Genomic DNA, 17,712 nt, shown 5'->3' on the forward strand with positions numbered 1-17,712 from the left:
ATATAGTGCGACACGAAACGCTGGGTGGTAAGCCTCTTGTCTGTCTTTCCTCTTACTGTGTTATATACTATCTGTCGCCTTTCTTGCCAAAGCAAAACTTCACTCTGCTAAATATAGACCGCATCGATTCACGATACCGAACAAGTTTCATTCTAAATGGAAAATAAAAACACATGACAAAACGCATAATAGCAGCATCAAATGTTGGATAGGTGATCGAAGACACTTCTATTCTTCACGACTCCATCGTGCCTGAAAATGTCTACGTTACCTATACCCGTTTTCGGTTGCCGCTAAGCGAGGCGATACATTTTTCGATAGTGCTGATCGTACCATATCGGAGCACGCGATTGATTTCTTAGCTAATCTGTTTTATTCCTTTCGCAAGATGCTCAGCATCAACTGACACTTGCCTGGCACCCTCGATACGCACATACAAAAATATACGGGATTGCTTTGCTTGTTTGCGCTAGCATCTATTGACACGGTTTCCACTAGCCGATAGAATACGATATAGAAATTATCAGACCTAGATTTTCGTAGCAACGCCGTCCACTAACCCTATAAACTTACATATAAATAATACATATCTAATGCACACATACACAGAAATTGCTTCAAAGTATATGGTCATTGTAACCTATCGTATCCTCACAACATAAAGACAACGATTATTTTGTTTTGCTTTTTTTTTTCTACAAGACAAGAACAGAGAACCTACACGTGTTATTGGCAGATCGGTTTAGGCTGCCGCTATGCGGGGGTACCACGGGCCCGGTCACGCCAGTGCCTCCACTCACTACCGGCAGCCGCAGCGACGCGATACGCAACGATTCAATAGGTCACCGTAAGCGAACATAGGGGTGTCGCGAGGGTTCGGTTATTTTTCGGGGTGATTTTCACCCCCACACAGAAGGGCACCGCACAGCAGAGCAAGCCAACCATCAGCAGCCGCGGAAGTCGGCGCAGAGGAGAGGTTTGGTCGAACAGGATAAAAGGGCAAAAGCCATTTTGTCCATTCACCCGTTCAGGCAGTATCCATCCAGACAGCATTTATATCAGCATACAGTCACCACCATCACCATACGCATAATAAGACGACACATCAGACCCGAGTTGTTAATATTAATATTGTTAGTCGACGTGATCGTCTTATTATCAAGAATTACTTGTGGCTGTGATCAACAAACGTGAACAGGTCTACAATTTGTTTTTCCTTTGCTTTTGCTCAATGTCGTACATGAAAAAATTTCTAACCCTCTCATACTATTTCTCACAAGAAAGCAAAGCATGTCTCAGTTATTTTCTAATAGATGCCTTTTCTATAGTTTTTGTATGAAATTAAATACAAACTGTGCTGTACGCAGCGCGTGAGGACCACTACATATATATATATATATATATATATATATATATATATATATATATATATATATATAAACAACCGATATCTCATATAGGCAGGAAATCAGTTATCTACTAAACAGGCAATGTATAGGTGTTACGGCAAGTTTGGTTTCATGGTACAAAATACAGTTGGCAATTGAAATAATTTTCTGTATCCTCGAAAAATTGACACGAACCTTAAACCTACAAACACCGGCACACGAAAGGCAAAGTTCGCGAACTTCGTCATATTAATACATAGCTATATTTAATGAACGATTACACATTAGGCGGTGAATGGACGTAAGACCGCTGTTTGACAAAATACTATTGATGGTTGTGCAGACGAATTAATCAAGTTCTGCAACTACAGCTAGTTATGCATTATGATCAGACTAAACAGTATGGGCAAGCCCATCCAGGAGCGATGAACAGAGTCAATTGTAATAGCAGGCGCTTATCGTAAACCTCACGATTTATTGGAATCAAGTTAACGGTGAAGGTCCTTTGTATTTTTCACGCAGCATCCTTCCAACGACTGGAAAGCACAGGGCATATCAGGCTGCACCCCGTACTCACCATAGCTCTTGAGATAAAATGTATCTAGCGAAATACATAGTCTATCTTCCCTACAAGCTTGTTGATCTAATATTTCTGTTTTCGTCGCTTCTGTTCTCGGCTTCTCGCTAAACTTCGCACTGAGTACCTCCCTATCTAGCTGCCAGTTTTCAAAACGACACGTGCATTTTTGGACATATAGATCTGAGCAGAATATTCTTGATGACGAAATATATTCTACAGGCGGACTTATTCCATATCGGTATCATTGTAAACAAAGGTAATACGGCATGGTGAGCCCATTTTGGGATTTCGTAACAAACCTTCTTTATGTCTAAATTTGTTCAAATATTCAATAAGTTACGAACTTACCTGCTGGTTTGGCAATCTGTTTTTTATGCTGAGGCGGCGCGGGGGCAACAAAATCGTTGTCAACCACAGCCACTCTTGTAGTACTTCCGTTTATTTGTGTCGTCTGAAACAACAGAACATTCATAGCGCACTTAGTTAGCGCACCGAAACAAAATTTTACGTCTATTAGCACATTTCACAGCTTTCTTAGTTTACTGTCTTATCAAATGTCCACTGCACTATTACCCTTTTTTTTTTAAATATTTCTACTAATAAGTTAACACAAAATTGTTAATTGAATTTTTGCTCATAATTCATACGTCACCTAAATATTTTTACAATGTCCGATCGCGTTTTTTGTCGGTTTTATAGTTACTTATACATTCGTTTATGAGAAAATATCGTCCACTGAAGTATTTTCATCATGTCTACAAACCCTGCCGTAGTGTTGCGGCTGCACGATTGCCCCCACCGGGGCAATTGCTATGCGCTCAAGCCGAGGTCCTGTAGCGCTCAGGTTGGGCGATGGAGCCCCTACGAAGTATTGCGGATTAAGAGCCACGATGTCCATGAGTGACACCTGCAACAATGAAAAAGTCCGAACAAGTCTGTTAAACGAGTAGCAATAAAATAAGGGAACAAGTGTTATTTGGAAACTGCCTGCTGTCATTAATTTGTTGTTGTCGACTCATTTGTGTGGTATCACATTTGACCAGCCCACGTTACTATGACATGCAAGAAGGGTCTCACTCCTTTGCGTGGGTCTAATCGTGAATCAATGACTTTGGGAAGAAATCTTCTCGAAATAACGATTGAATAAATAGTGACACCTAACCGAAAGCGTGAAATTGTTTCACAATGTGTAAGTATAATAGACCTACTGCAAGCTCCAGCTTTGTGTTGACCCGGGGGCGACCTTCCGGTCATCTAACCGAACAAAGGGGCACTTATATCGATTGCTCTGATTGTTCTAGATAGCTTGACCTTGATGGCAATCGTGTCTTGCCGTGTAAGCGATTACACTGAGTTTCTAGAAAGATAACTACGAATTCGCTTATAAAATGGGCTAAGCTGCGAATCGTATCCGTGTGTATGTAATATATGTATGTTATTATACTGACCAGAACTTTGTAATCTTTGTAAGGTTAAGCGGCAATATATAACGTATTTCGTGACTAACGTTGCCCATTGGACTTGGCGTTAAAACAAAAGTTTAAATTTTGGGCTTTTTTTCGATTAAGTACTGCCAACTATTGTTGTGTATTGAGTCACTATGGGGCCAGTTCAATGAACAAAATAAATGTTAGTGCATAATTCAAAAGTGATTTCGATCGTGATTCTCAATAACAAACTATATTAAGCGAGAGTGATTTTCTAATTTTGCCTCATTCATTTATAAGTCTATTATAGTTTACTTAATCTGACTGTGAATTTGGACACAGAAACAGCTTTAACCAACAACAGCTATTGCGTGATATGCAACAGACTCACGTTTTATCTGCTATTGATTGCAACTCGAAGCCTTGCCATTAATGTCCAAAAGCCGCCCTAAATAACTAATAAGTGATAGCTTTTTTCGAAAAAAATAGCAAAGATAGATAATACAAGATTTCGCGGTGCTCCGAAATTTTGTTTTGTAAACTCTTAGAATAGATATCAAATTACGCGCTAATTAGAAACTTGTTCTTGAATCAGTTTATCTCATTCGCCAACTTTCATAGAGACGCATTGCAGTATATAGAATGGGGTAAATGTAGGCATGCGGTTCGGGGAAAATCTATGCTTGCCTAGCGGGCAAGCCGGAAAGAAGTTCGTAGTTAATTAATTCTTTAACTGGAAGTTTTACTTCAAGCTTGGGTCTCTCCCCACTTGAAGGCTACTGTAGTCCGATCCTGTCACTCAAAACGAGGAAATAACATATCTAAACTAGGTCGTACCTCTTTGCCTTTAGTGTCACCATTCTCGAACCATTCAACAGTGACGGTTCGATTCCTTTCGTTAATTTCCGTCACTTTCGCCGAATGAACCTTTCCTGTAACGATATAAAAAGGAAAACGACTATGTAATACATAACGTAGCTGATATACAAAGGACACGTAAGGACATCACAGAGCTAATTGACAAAGCTGCACAAGTTACGCTGAACGTGTTTACGACGTTTGTGCTAATATGCGCCGGTAAATCTAAAATAAATAAAAAATATCTAGCTTTGAAACGTCTTCCGCCACGTAGTTGAAATGAGTATATACTGGATTACTAAGCCAAGAATGCTAAGCATGACATGAGCATTTTTTAGTGAGGTCATATGATTTTATTCTTTTATGAACAATCCAAGGTAAGAGATGAGTCCAATGGTTAACGTTCAAAACTTGGAATTGCCTATGTTCTAAAACATTTTTGAAAATCTTATCTTTTTCTAAAAATTTTTATGTCACTGAACACACAAGGACATTCAATGAAGATTTAAAATGGGAGCTCAGTAGCTTTTTTCCAAAGATTTCAGGAGCATGCGGCCAGGAAAATAAAAGGATGTACAAATAGTTCAAAATGCTGATTGATAGTCTGAATGATCTTGCTCCATGTGAACCTGTATACACACAATGACCATCTAGGTATTATGAAAGGTGCTTTTTTTCACTTTTGTTGACATGAATTACACCTTCTTCACGTTAGCTCACGTAATTTGATAAGTTTGACAAGCGTAAAAATTTTCTAGAAGTGGCATGCAAAGGCTGGTCTAGGTTTTGGCACATACCTACCGTTTCACAAGAAAATATGTACAATGGTGGAGCAGCTACAAACCTAACCTACTTCTAGTAGGACTACTTTATCAATACTTTTATGTACCTATTCCCTAAAACAAATACTTCGAAAATTATATCTGTTGCCCCAATTCATCCTTAGATGTTCCTCTATATGGCAACAATGAAATGTTGACTTCATCATTCAAACATTACAAAATTTCTAATTAACTTTTCTTTCTATGTGTTTTGATAGAGCAATATTACATCTGCAACGTCATCGCACCGCAGGCTGAAAGTTTACCGGATACCACCAGGACTTCCAGCGAGGCAAACGAAGGTCGACGAATAAGGTTGATGCAGTCATTATAACAATCAAAATAACAACAAGGAGGAGAAATGAACGCAGTAATAAACAATATAAATGAGGTTTACCAGAATAATCAAACCATATTACTGTTTAAGTACGCGTTGAAGTTTGCATATACGTACACAATATACATCGGCGGTTACACATAAAAATTCGGTTGTCGTCCGTCTTCAGCTGCTCGTTACCGTACAGACTGAATTGCTTCAGCTGTTTGGTCCTGATATTGTATAATAACTATGGACAAGCGAACTGCAATTGTGCGTGTATGTGCTCCTGCCCCTGACAGCATTCAATGATAACACAGTTTTATTTTGTCCCTGTATGGCTGTTGTCGGTGTTGTTGTCGAAGTAGCTTGTGTTACTGCTTTAGCCAAAACAAGTCGGGTCCTACTCTAGGGCATCGTGATAATACGGATATGGGTATAGTGTTAACCGGCCCGGCCGTGAAGCTTACGCGGCCTTGGCCAAAGCATAACAACCGAATTGTTTTGATATTAATGTCGTGTCGTACAGATAACCTATACAAGATCTAAGAACAAGGTTTAGACAACGACCGTGGATCGTACTTGTGCATTTCTATCAAATGAGACTAAAGTAGCATGGAATCGCTGAATGAAACTTGAGTATCCTGCTCCTCACGATATATACCAGTGACCAAATACGATTAATTGTGAGTTGCCAGTGAGCGAACAACAAACAGCGATACTCAAATGATTTGGTTATGTAGACGACACGTACGGTAGGACAGAAAATGCACAGATGTAAAGCAAAAAAAAAAACGAACCGAAGGTCCAGTACGTTAACTACGCCCAAAAACTCAAAGTTACGCCCAGTGTACATAGCGTTGCATTGTACTGCAAACAGTAGCAAATTCTAGTATGATGCCAATACCAAAAAAATTCGGGCTCATCTTTGGACAAATCCTCTTTGGATGGATCGAATGTTATCGAGAATATTCTGGAATAACTATTTTAACACTGGACCCTACTATATAAGCTTTTCTACTTTGTATACTAGAAGGCCGCGTCGGTCGCAACAATGCCCTGACGGTTTAACATACCGTGTGTCAATTATCAATATTTGCATGAAATAAAATAACAGAAAAATGATTATTTTTGAAAAGCCTGTCAAGGTGTATATTGACTAGCTATGGCTAATCGAGGCTGACGCAGGCACTTTCCTTTGCAGTTTTGTTGTTATGTTGTAATATAGCGCAGTTGTAATAAACTTGATTATATATGGCTGGTACAAGCGAATCCGGCGGATTTTGAAATTGAATCATTTTTAAACTAGAAGTAAATCAGTGGAGAAATACGCTTGCCCTCTAGTTACCCTTTTTTGGGCACAGAAGGCCCCGTAGTCGCACCGATCTATATGGGAAGAATAAGCGGGTTGAAGCCAATGTTGAATATATCGTTACTATATTTAGGAAGTAACTGAGGCATTGCTATGAAATCTAGAATTTGCATCAAGTGATCGGACTGCATACTTTCGATTACCGTATCAGCAGTCCATAAATCTCTTGAGAAACTCAAGATAGCTGCCTGCATTTATTGGTTATTTTTTGACAGATGTTTCTGATGTTCATTGAAAATTCTATCATTATCTTACGCCCAAACTTACTCGATATAGCTACCGAACTCGATTTTTTTACAAGGCGAAGCCATTTTCCTAGCACCCCCCCCTCCGGTTGGCGGTAGAAATTAAATAATCTCTCATCTACAGAGAATGCACGATTGTTCTTTTCTTGATTTAAGTTCTGCAAATCGCACGTGAAATATACCACATGCATCTCCAAATGCGCTAAAATCAATTCACGAGGGACCCATTTTTCACTCATTGTCAGTATTATAATTCTACATTTGAGATTTCATTTTTGGCCGACAAAACCCTCAGATTCTAAGCTCTGCTTACTTTCTTGCTGGTCTTCGAAGTTTCAATTTTCGATCTTAGAACGCTTGTACGATCTACGTACTGTCTTTTCATTTAAAGTTTCGTTGCTTTACGTTTCCACCAGTGTTCGATAAATTTCCGCAGTGCTGTGGCCTTCAAGAAGCAAAAACTTGACCATTGGGCATCGACTGTCGAGCCTGATGATTATCCTGTGAACTGATTTTTAGCGATGAAGCAAACTCTAGCGGTCTTCATTCACAAATTTCTAGAACACTTAAGAATTTATTAGCAAAATTTCGTCTGCTAGTAGCGCGCAGTTCAAATGTTACTCATTTTTAAAGTCCGCCTGATTTGCTTATAACTAGCTACTATTTATAATTATTATTTATTTGTTGAATTTTGTTGAGTTGCAGGAGACATTTGCAACAACAAGCTTGCCGACCCCGGCATCGGTCCCCGTAAAAATATTCACTGTATTAACAGTTAAAAAATAGCAATCATCCCACCTACATCATTTGTGCTCATACACAAATAAATAGCTTGGCGTGTTATAATAATAGTACCTATACACGTCGAAAAAACTATGTCTCATGCTTGCATCATCGCGATAATTAGTTTTGCTACACGATGTTGCCCTTGGTTGTCAATCTTAATAATCTCTGTTCCGCACCTCTAATACGAATTCCTAACCCAACACAATAAGCTAGTGTTCAGATGTCGTCTCAATTAGATCGATACAATAAGCGTACGTTCCTAGCGGGAAGGGTGGTCGGACGACTCGCTTCTGTCATCAGACGAACTTCAAGGGATGAATTTCGTTAAGCAGACGAAATAGAAAATGGTACATGATGCCACCAGAAATGAATAAAAAGATGAGCTACAGCGTGGTCTAGAATCAAAATCGTTCCCAGTTTGTATTACTGCATTTGGTTTCCACAATGATTTAATATCGAGTAGTGATGATATTAATCATTGCAAAACTACCATAATACGATTTGTACGATCTAGCACTATCGTTAGTATTACTGATATTATTATTGTTGTAAGCCTGGATTACAGCTGGCAAACGTTTGGCATTCGTGTGAGATTAAAAACTACGTGAAAAATGGCATCAAAAATCTATATGAATGACAGAAGCCATTGTAGAATTAATCCACAGCAAGCGACCCGTATGTTAATGGCGGCAAGGATCTGCTACAATGAAACATTTTTATTCTGGATACATTGGTTACCACTGAAAGTTTCAGTCAACTATTTTATTGGCAAACAGAGTCTATGAGCGTATGACGGCGACCAAATAAAGTTATGAGGTGATTCCAGCCGCTCACTGATGTATTCGTCGCGTAATTAAAGAGTCTGCTAATAACGCGGCAGATGTTCAGCAAACGCTTAAATCTAGAATAGAAACTTACATAGATTCGTTTTTTTGTTTGTTGCTACATCACCTCAATGCTTCTGTTATTGTGTTGTTTTCGTGACTCTCAAAGTTCCGGGGTTCCAGTAGGGATTATCTCACTAGAATCGTCCTTTTCCGGCTCTGTATAGAGACATAGAATGTCAATATTAGGCAATAGACCAAATTAATGCTAAGAGGCTTTCATGCAGTTAATTCTACGTTATTTTATAAGATTATATGTATAAGCTTGTCGACTGATTGGTATCTGATCCTAGTTGTAGAATATTTGCGTGAGATTTGCGTTGGAAGACTCTATATTATAACCCAATGTGTGGATTCGTTCAATGGATGAAAGGAGCTCGCCAACTTACCAGAAAAATTCCGCACGTAAACACAAATAAATAATTTTGATTCCTAATACCTGTTGTATCCTCATTACTATATATATATATATATCCTGCCGTTTTTCTTCCCTTTTCTAATTCAGACAACTTTATGGTGTAACGGTCACCCATCCGTACCGAAATACGAATTATTTCTTCAACGGATATTTGTGCTGCTAAATAAAACTTTTATATTTTCTATTAGGATTTCGTTAAAATAGCTGTGACTCGTACTATTAAATATCCCTTTCTTATGATAAACACACCAAAATGCTAGGTGTTTTCCGAGAATTGTCCTATTGGTCCCATCAGTATCTGTAGATAGTTTTTTTAAGTAAACGGTTATAGCTCATTTCGAAATAAATATAAGCACAGTTAATTCATTCGATTGTACTGTAACAAAATAATACATTTAATCGTAAAGATATTAATTTGCGAGCTAGTTCGTAATGCTGAATTTACCGGTGGAAAAGTTGCAATCTGTACTGTTCTGAGAGAGCTAGAACTCGTAGTTTTTTTTTTATTAAAACATTTAAATAACATTATAAATGATAGAAAAAATGTCATATGACTAGATTATCCCAAAATGTCACTTGGGTTAATTATCAACAAAATGGTTTTCGCCGAAGACGTTACATAAGAGTATCGTGTCCCTTCACAACGCGCCTTGAACGAACGATACCGCTAACAGAAATGCGACTGAAGTAAAATAAACAACAACAGCAACACATATAGAAAACAATAATCAAGCAGCTTCTTTATACACGGATCTATAACCAAATCGAGTATCTCTTTAATGAGCATTTTCTAATATTATCAAGGAGAGTGATCGCAACTACAGCTGCAGAACAGGAGATACTCCCTATCATCTCAAATACCGCCATTTTTCACAGCAATTGCGGCTTTGTGCTTCCGTAAGTGCATTGCGACGCACAAGGTTGCGCTACTATAGGGAACGCAAACGGTGCTGCGATGGATGTCGACTGGTGACCACGTCTCGGCGCCCACGAACAACAAGAACCCACAATAGCCGCTACTGATGCCGTCGCCAGTGTTAAGCCAGTGAGAAAATCAACAATCTCCACAACATAATAGCGATCGCGCCGCCGTCGATGCTTTTCAGCCAACGGTCGCTGGGGGCAATGCCGGACCACTGAATAGTCCGCCAAGACGACTCGTCTTTGCAAATTTTGATGAGTTACTAGCCGATTCTGCCAGTGTGATCCAACCGAAGAGTTGGGCAAACACACGAAGACTGTAGTCGTATACGTTCGTTTAGATCGTTGTTTTACCGGGTTCTGAGGTTACCGGTGATTTCGAAAATGAGCATAACATTTTCTTTGTGAGTTTACGCTTTTTGATGAACCGGTTTATTACAAATTGAAAAGCCAGAAGAAAGGACAGAAGACTAGAGAAGGCTTGGCAAAAACATCCGCAATTGGGTAACATGCCCGATTGTCAATATCTACAGCTCATACCGGTAGAAAGTCAGATTATACTTCAGCACGCAATAACGACGACAAGGGTTCTATAATGGGGTTTTCTACAAAACAAAAACAAGTCTTTTATAATCATCAGATTGCAATAAATACCGTTTTCTGTTTTGAAGCACACAGAACGCACTTCTTGATGCGCTAGAAGTTCGGTTCGTTCCTTGTCTTTAGGGACAAATGAATCTTCATTTTTAAGATAGACTCTAAACTAGCATGTATTATCTAACTATCATACCTTAACTATCTTTGCTCTTGTCTGGCTTTTGCTGTTAGCCCTGGATTGCAAAGCGGCATCCTAGCAGCCTTAGGGCTTCTCTAACTATTCATTCTTCCCCCTACAATATAATTCTATCGTTACGTCATACTTCACAATGGCGTAGGTAGATAATGTAATGGCGGCCAAGCCACCGGCAAATGGCGAACTGACTCACGCCAGTCGTTTTAATGAGCAGGCGATCGACCCAATCCGCGGCCTACATAATCAAAACCGTCAATGAGAGGTCGGTCTCATATATAAATGGCTTACAAATCTGTCCCATCAATACCCTCATTACATTTGTGTTACAACATGAACAGAACTATGCATACTTTGGCCAAAGCTGATTATGGATCTGAGCCAGACGAGTCCTGATCGGTAAAACATCTGCCGCGGTTAGCCGCGTCAAGGACATTTTTTCTTGCAAAAAAAACTGCACTTCCGGTATGTATAGTGGCTGCTGCCTACCTAAACGTATGCAATATGATTCGATGTCATATAGCCTATAATATGTGTCATAATAATCGGTGTATTTAAGTGAGGGGACTATTACGTTGCTAGCACCAACGTTGAACCACATATGAAACATGTGACACAATACGAAAAATCGAGCAAAGTAAAAACATCAACATATGTCTAGTAGTGATAATAGTAGTATCTATTAGTAACACCAACCGCCTATCTTCATATGATGTCACTAGCGAAACATTGCTAGACCGTCTTGTCTACGAAGGATGTAGCTAATTACCGATACTACAAGGGTCAATATTCATAGCGTAGCTGAATACCTTGCCCAGGCTAAAATACAACCTGTCTTTATGGCAAACATTAGTCAAAAGTGACACGGTAACGTTTTTTTATTGATATATTCTGCGTCTATACTCTGTAGCTAGCAGATTTTGTCTGCGAGACACATAATGAACTTCCACGACGTTATTAAACTTGCATCGTTATGGAATAGAATGCCAACAGGTCAACGTTACCTTCACATTAACGATACTTTATATTAGGCGATTTAATGAATCGTACGACAGACGCCTATTCAGTCAGATTCGATTGTCGCCGTACCTATACGATAATGAAGATCAACCAACTGACAAAGGCAACTGTATAGGACCAGATTTAATTATCAGTACCGCGTGAGCAAACGAGCGGGGCGACCCTTGACTGCGCCTTGCAACCTGGCTTACTAAGCTACGTTTGATGACAACGGTAACTAACTGTATCACAGCTTCAATTATTAGTTAGGTCGTCCCGTATATGCCAACAAGGATTCTTGTCACGCCGTGTCGAGAGAGAAAAGTAACCCGGTTGGGCGGGAATGCTTTACGCCGACAGGCTCCTTCTTGTATACCCCAGCGGGCTCATTCGAAACCAATTTTAGATCATTGATAAGTAACGTTTTCATCTCAAAATGCATAGGATATAACCAACGGGTAGGGTCTAATCAGACCTGAGATCAACAAATACGCTATATAATATATATAATATAATTCGAACCCATTCCAGAGGCCGTAACAGTCATCGTGCCGCATTCTTGGTAAACAAACCTAATCTCATCATAGCGGGCCACTTTAATGACACAAGCCCGAGGCACGTTTTACGTGTCGACTCAAGTCATAATCTATGATTCTTTATTTTGTCGTAGTCATTTGCTAAAATAGGTTGCAATCGCAAGTGACCCATTGCCAGCAAAATAGAGTTCGCTTAAAAAAGCTGTTGTTATTCACTAATAAGCGTAAGCCTATCCAGAAGATGAGCACATACAGGCTGTTCGGCACAAAACTTACTTTGACTTATGTACTAGCATTTATTATATTTTATTTACTCAACTCTTAATGAGGTATTACTTTTGAAAGCGCTATCTGTGTCCATAGTGGATTTCGATGAGACTTCCAAAAATGTAGCTGCTTCAAATAAGCAACATAACCAGTAATGCTGGAACAGGCAGCTTCTTTTGCGCGTTTTGGATGCGTTCGTTTGCGTGCGAGGAAGACATTCCATTAGCTCTAACGGCATCGGCAACATTTCGGTGAAGATTTGTTGGAGGTAATTGGCAGAGCTCAAATCAGTGTGTATCGCTGACATTCGTATAGATAGAAATCGGAAAATGTACCATCGCTAAGAGAGATAGAAGCGTTTTAAAAATGGCAACTTTCCTGGAAACTGTGTCACCCGACCCCTATTGCAGGAACAGTTTTCAGAGGTCTCCTCTTTGAAAGGGTTTAAATAATAATGAGTATTTTTGATGGAACACAATCGAGTCAGCAATCTTATGGGATGCTCCAAGGAGGAAGTGTGAGTTCGTTCGCAGCTCCATTAAACAGTAGTAGTGTTTATTTAGTATTTCTAATCGTCGCAGTTACTATTAGACCCATTATCTACCTGTTACATCTTCCTACAAATCGCTTAGAGGTTATATAATACATGTACGCCAATTAGCAGGTTGTGAAATCACATATACTTCGATCAAATGTCTAGTCAGTGATCAGTCCTCGGGAGGTACCGCCGTTCCGTTTTCGATACTGCGATAGAACGATTTATCTAAAATGCACGCAAGCTGAGCGCGACAACGAGCTAGAAAATTTCGAAAACCTTATGCTGACAAAAAAGCCCCGCGGAGCCTGCGTAATGAACTCACACCAGAATTTCATTAAGTCACAAAATCAGAAATTACCTCCAGTTACTAATGGTATGTTCTTGTTTATTAGCCTGCCGCAGACAATAACTGATCATCATTAATAACAATTAAAAGCTAAAATTATCCTGTTTTACCATTATAATGTTTGTCTATCGAGCGAGACTAGGTATATGGGCGTAAATTCAGTTTTGTTGAAACATTTTTCATAGGGTCACAGTCGACCTAACACAGTTAGGTCCTGTAACCTATATTCGTATGTATTATAATTCAATTTAAAGCAATTGTTGATGTTTGCGTGAGTCCAAAGATATCCCAAAAGATTTAGCTGGCATAGAAGATTTGAATGTATGTATCTGGCCACTCACCATAATCCTCAAAACGCATAGTAAATAGACTGAGGATATTCGACTTGAATACATCTGACCGACTTAAAAATAACACTAGACAAGTAAAGATATCAATACTCAGAACTAAAGTTTCCATGTACTAAAACCGAAATATATATCAGCCACAGCTGTACTGGAGGATCGAATACGCGTGTAGAATTGAAGAAAGCTATGAGGGAGTGAATCGACGTAAAAGACGTGCAATCATTTCGCCAATATGTCCATAACCATCCTTGCAAACAGTTTAAATAAAACAATTTAACAGAAAGACGTGAACGCTAAACATTGTACCCCTACCAGATGCGAAGCGCCAGCGTGTTGACGATGAATAGATAGGCAAAGAAAAATACGCAATCGAAACCACTTGGAAATATCCCATTATTTGAACATGCTTTCTGTGGTTATGGGTAAATGATTCGCTGTTTAGTGGTTGCTCATATGGGTTTTTACTGCTCTATTGATATATTGTATTGGGGTGCTCAGTAACGATTAAATTATGGGGTTTCGTATTTGTGAATTTATTATACCACGCAGGACGACTACTGAACCATTTTATGCCTCAGAGAATTGGCTTCAAGACCGAACCTGGTTTCTCTAGGTAATCACAGCGGCATACATTTCTAAACCTGTTATTCGTCAATCAGCTGATCTAGTGCTCGAATCTTTCTTCCCGCGTGTCGATATGATTGATGGGCATTGTCAACCCTACCGATATCGTTACACAATGATGAGGTTAACTATTGATTTTGATATATATATATATATATATATATATATATATAATATATAGTGTTATGATCACGTTTGCTTTCTTAGCATTCCCACTGTCGCCCGATCTAGCCCGCTTTGCCCCGTTATTATTATTATTGCACGGGCCAGCGGAATGAACTACGAGGCTCCACTCGACACCGTCCTCTCTGCCTTCAAACATGTGGCCCTGCCTGATCCGCAAGAGCTAAACTTCGCTGGCTTCTCCCACCATTACGTGCCGTTTGAATCGATCTCTGTCCCCCCTAGACACGCTACGAATTGTGACAAACACTAATCAAATTATCATTTTAGCTTTTTCCTTCTGTCTCCCTATCTCTGCTATACCACCTTTGTTTGACTGACATAGCAGTAGTTCGATTGGTGTTGGAATATTTCAATCGTTTGTATGTGTTTCTTTTTCACATTCACGTTTGTCGGCAGAGGCTGTTCGACGAAAGGAACGTCATCGTCATTGTCAACAGATGAGCGACTGCGATGCAGGGAAGTCGCTGCCTAATAGACGTTTCCAGCAGCTGTACCCCGTAAACGTTCCGTTGTTGTGAAAAGAAAAATATTCACGGAAACATTAACTAACCACGCACAAAGAAGGCAACGATCAAAAAAGGGATGCAAAGGAAAGCGAAATGCCTCATTGACAGAAGTCGGTAGGCAAATGTGCTTAGTTCTAAAGCTGGTCACGATAGGCGCCGAAGTCACTACAGATGAAATTCTAATATGTGTGAAGTGCGATGAATAATAAAACTAATTTTTTTCTCAAGTTTTTTTTTCTTCTTCTTTTCTTCCAATTTGAAAGTTTGCTAATCAAATTAAATCCGTTGATAAGGTGATGAAGCAAAAGAAGAAAGGTACTTACTTGAACGAAATGCGTGAAAAAGGTGTGGTGATTCTTTCATCTAAGTAATGTCTCTTGTATGATAGGTATTCATATGAACCTCATATACCCGATTAGAAGCGATATACGAAAATAGCGGCGCAATTATTTCTACAAGACGTCATCATCAAGTCAGTCTTAACAGGATGCCATTATAATAGTTAACTACGTGGATAAAATGTCTAGCGATACAATGTGATACGCGATGAAACTGAGGCACGCAGCGCCACTGTCGCCTAAAGGACTGACAAAACTAAACAGAACATCGTTGACTGTTGCCAGAGTACTGTGCTGCTAGCTGCACTGATGGCGAGACACGTCTCAAGCATGTCGTGACAGGAGTCACTTGGATGCGGGGCGGAGGAGCGATCTTGTCCTGCCTTTGCCTTCAGTCCATGACGAAGCTATGGAAAGAGTAGTCATAATGGTGGAACTGTCTCTATAGCTAGCTTCTATAGCTCCCTAATCCACAGCGTTGCTCAGATTCTGCCCGATATCAAGCTCTGGCTGTAGCGGCAGTAGCACCAGCAGCGGAAATGCTCGCGGCCTGCTTTACCGGTCAAAAGCATCACTTTTATTCGTGTCTCTTCCGAAACGCGCGATCTTTCAATAGGCAGGAGCGGCTCGAAACTCTGGCGAAGCCGGGTTCCTCGGGTCGCTTTTGCTAGTCTATGGACATAATAGAGGAACAAGGCTTCTGCTGGTTGATGGCGTCGTTATCACTGCTAACAACTGGTAACGTGGCCAGCGTAATCATCAACACGGCTCATACGATTGTACAATGTAGACATTGTATTTAGACAAGCATGACGCTGAATTGACTGTAGCGCTGTATGTCAATGCGATAGGAAATGATAAGCTTGAGAAAAAAAAAAAGTGATAATGCTTTAGAAAATCACTAGTACAAAGCGCTGCGTTGTTCACACGTCGAAAAATAGTGTAAACAATGTTCCTAAAGAAGGTACCCCGCAGACAACCATTAAAGGCTGCGTATTTCAAGAGTCTGCGCTGAAGTCCTTCTAAATGACCTAAGACAAATTCGGAATCAAAACAAACGTACCATTTTGCGCCTGTACTCTTCATTATTATCAGCATGTTTAATCATGGTGTGACCTAACACGCTCAGATACAATTTCTGTCATATTTGGGTACAAAAATTTTGTGGATGTCTACGTTCCGTTGGAAATCTACTTTCCTAGTCTTGCACAACGCTTTGGCTTTGTCTGTGAACATACAGAAAAATTCCGCTCTAGACCCATCTAGTCTCCAGGGTACTGCCCCTCTAACCCCGTTATTACTTGCAGCCTTTTCTAGGCCAGACCTCTACTGCTGTCTGTCTAGCCTGAGAACGGTCTATTGGATTTCCGTGGGAAAAGCGACATCCACACAATATCTGTCCCTGGCCAGGGTCTAGTCTAGCATCGAAACAGCCGGTGGACCATCCACCCGGCGGCTCGACTTTAGCCGGATTGCCACCTTGCTCTCTCGGTAGGAGTACCTCTCAGAATTCCCCTTCTTCATGTTTGTCACGCAGACACAGCAGTAGGCTAGCTAGTTTGCTCGGCTCGCTGCGCTCCGTGACCTCGAATGAGGTAGACAGTGTCCACCAGTACTATTGCGACGCGAATCCTCGAGTGATGCCTGCCGCTGGTGCTACTTCGGTCGATGTCGCTAGCCGCTTGCGTCGTTGTCGCGTGAACATACGGTCGCCACACGTTTGTCTTGCTGCCACTGCTGGTGCGGTCTTTAGCACAGCCGCTGTTGACCGGTAAGTAGCCTGCCGTCACGCTCGCGGCAAGATGGTAGACGCTAAACCAGAGTTGCATAGATTGGGACGGAGAATTCAAGCGCATTGCACGACAGCACCTATCACGGGCACGTTGTCTTTTGGTTGCTGTACGGTATTACACAGTAAACAGAACATCTCAACGAATGGGCATCATTGTATTAGCACCGGCCGTTAGAGACATGTATGTCGCATCTCGGACCACGTAAACTGACATACTGAAGCCAATTTTCCCTTGAAACAAGTGTTACGTATGGGCAATAGCTACCACATAAGGGGTATAAGGCCGCTGAGTTTAGCAGCTGTTGTGTGCAAAACCGCCCAACATGCATCCATTCCTGGTTCAATAAAAAAGAAGATCAATGATTCGAAATAGAAACAGTGGTTTGCAAAGTTGGTACGATTGGCAAAAGTGATTATTTAAATACTG

General features: G+C 40.3%; 1 protein-coding gene and 1 long non-coding RNA gene across 10 annotated transcripts in view; one reads left to right on the forward strand and one right to left on the reverse strand.

Annotated features, from left to right (window-relative positions):
* The window catches only part of LOC111250425 (uncharacterized), a 14,049-nt gene extending 4,934 nt beyond the window's left edge, over positions 1-9,115 (forward strand). Inside the window, exons 2-3 of one of the 2 annotated variants that reach the window (XR_002673362.2) lie at positions 5,293-5,389; positions 7,713-9,115. This is a non-coding gene — a long non-coding RNA (uncharacterized LOC111250425). Of the gene's footprint in view, positions 1-5,292; positions 6,680-7,712 lie in introns of those variants that run through there. The other variant, XR_015326814.1, reaches the window with a different exon arrangement.
* The window catches only part of LOC111250417 (kinesin-like protein KIF2A), a 48,967-nt gene that overhangs the window by 7,642 nt on the left and 23,613 nt on the right, over positions 1-17,712 (reverse strand). For 5 of the 8 annotated variants that reach the window (XM_086987640.1, XM_086987637.1, XM_086987636.1 and 2 more), the window contains 4 exons: positions 4,233-4,327; positions 2,732-2,875; positions 2,317-2,419; positions 722-799 (listed from right to left, as the gene is read on the reverse strand). In XM_086987640.1, coding sequence (XP_086843766.1) covers positions 722-799; positions 2,317-2,419; positions 2,732-2,875; positions 4,233-4,327 — 420 coding nt within the window. Of the gene's footprint in view, positions 1-721; positions 800-2,316; positions 2,420-2,731; positions 2,876-4,232; positions 4,328-5,528; positions 5,652-8,711; positions 8,837-17,712 lie in introns of those variants that run through there. The other 3 variants (XM_022805646.2, XM_022805648.2, XM_086987638.1) reach the window with 3 other exon arrangements.

Source organism: Varroa destructor, unplaced genomic scaffold (assembly GCF_002443255.2).
Source record: "Varroa destructor unplaced genomic scaffold, Vdes_3.0 BEIS01000004.1, whole genome shotgun sequence".
Taxonomy (NCBI): domain Eukaryota; kingdom Metazoa; phylum Arthropoda; class Arachnida; order Mesostigmata; family Varroidae; genus Varroa; species Varroa destructor.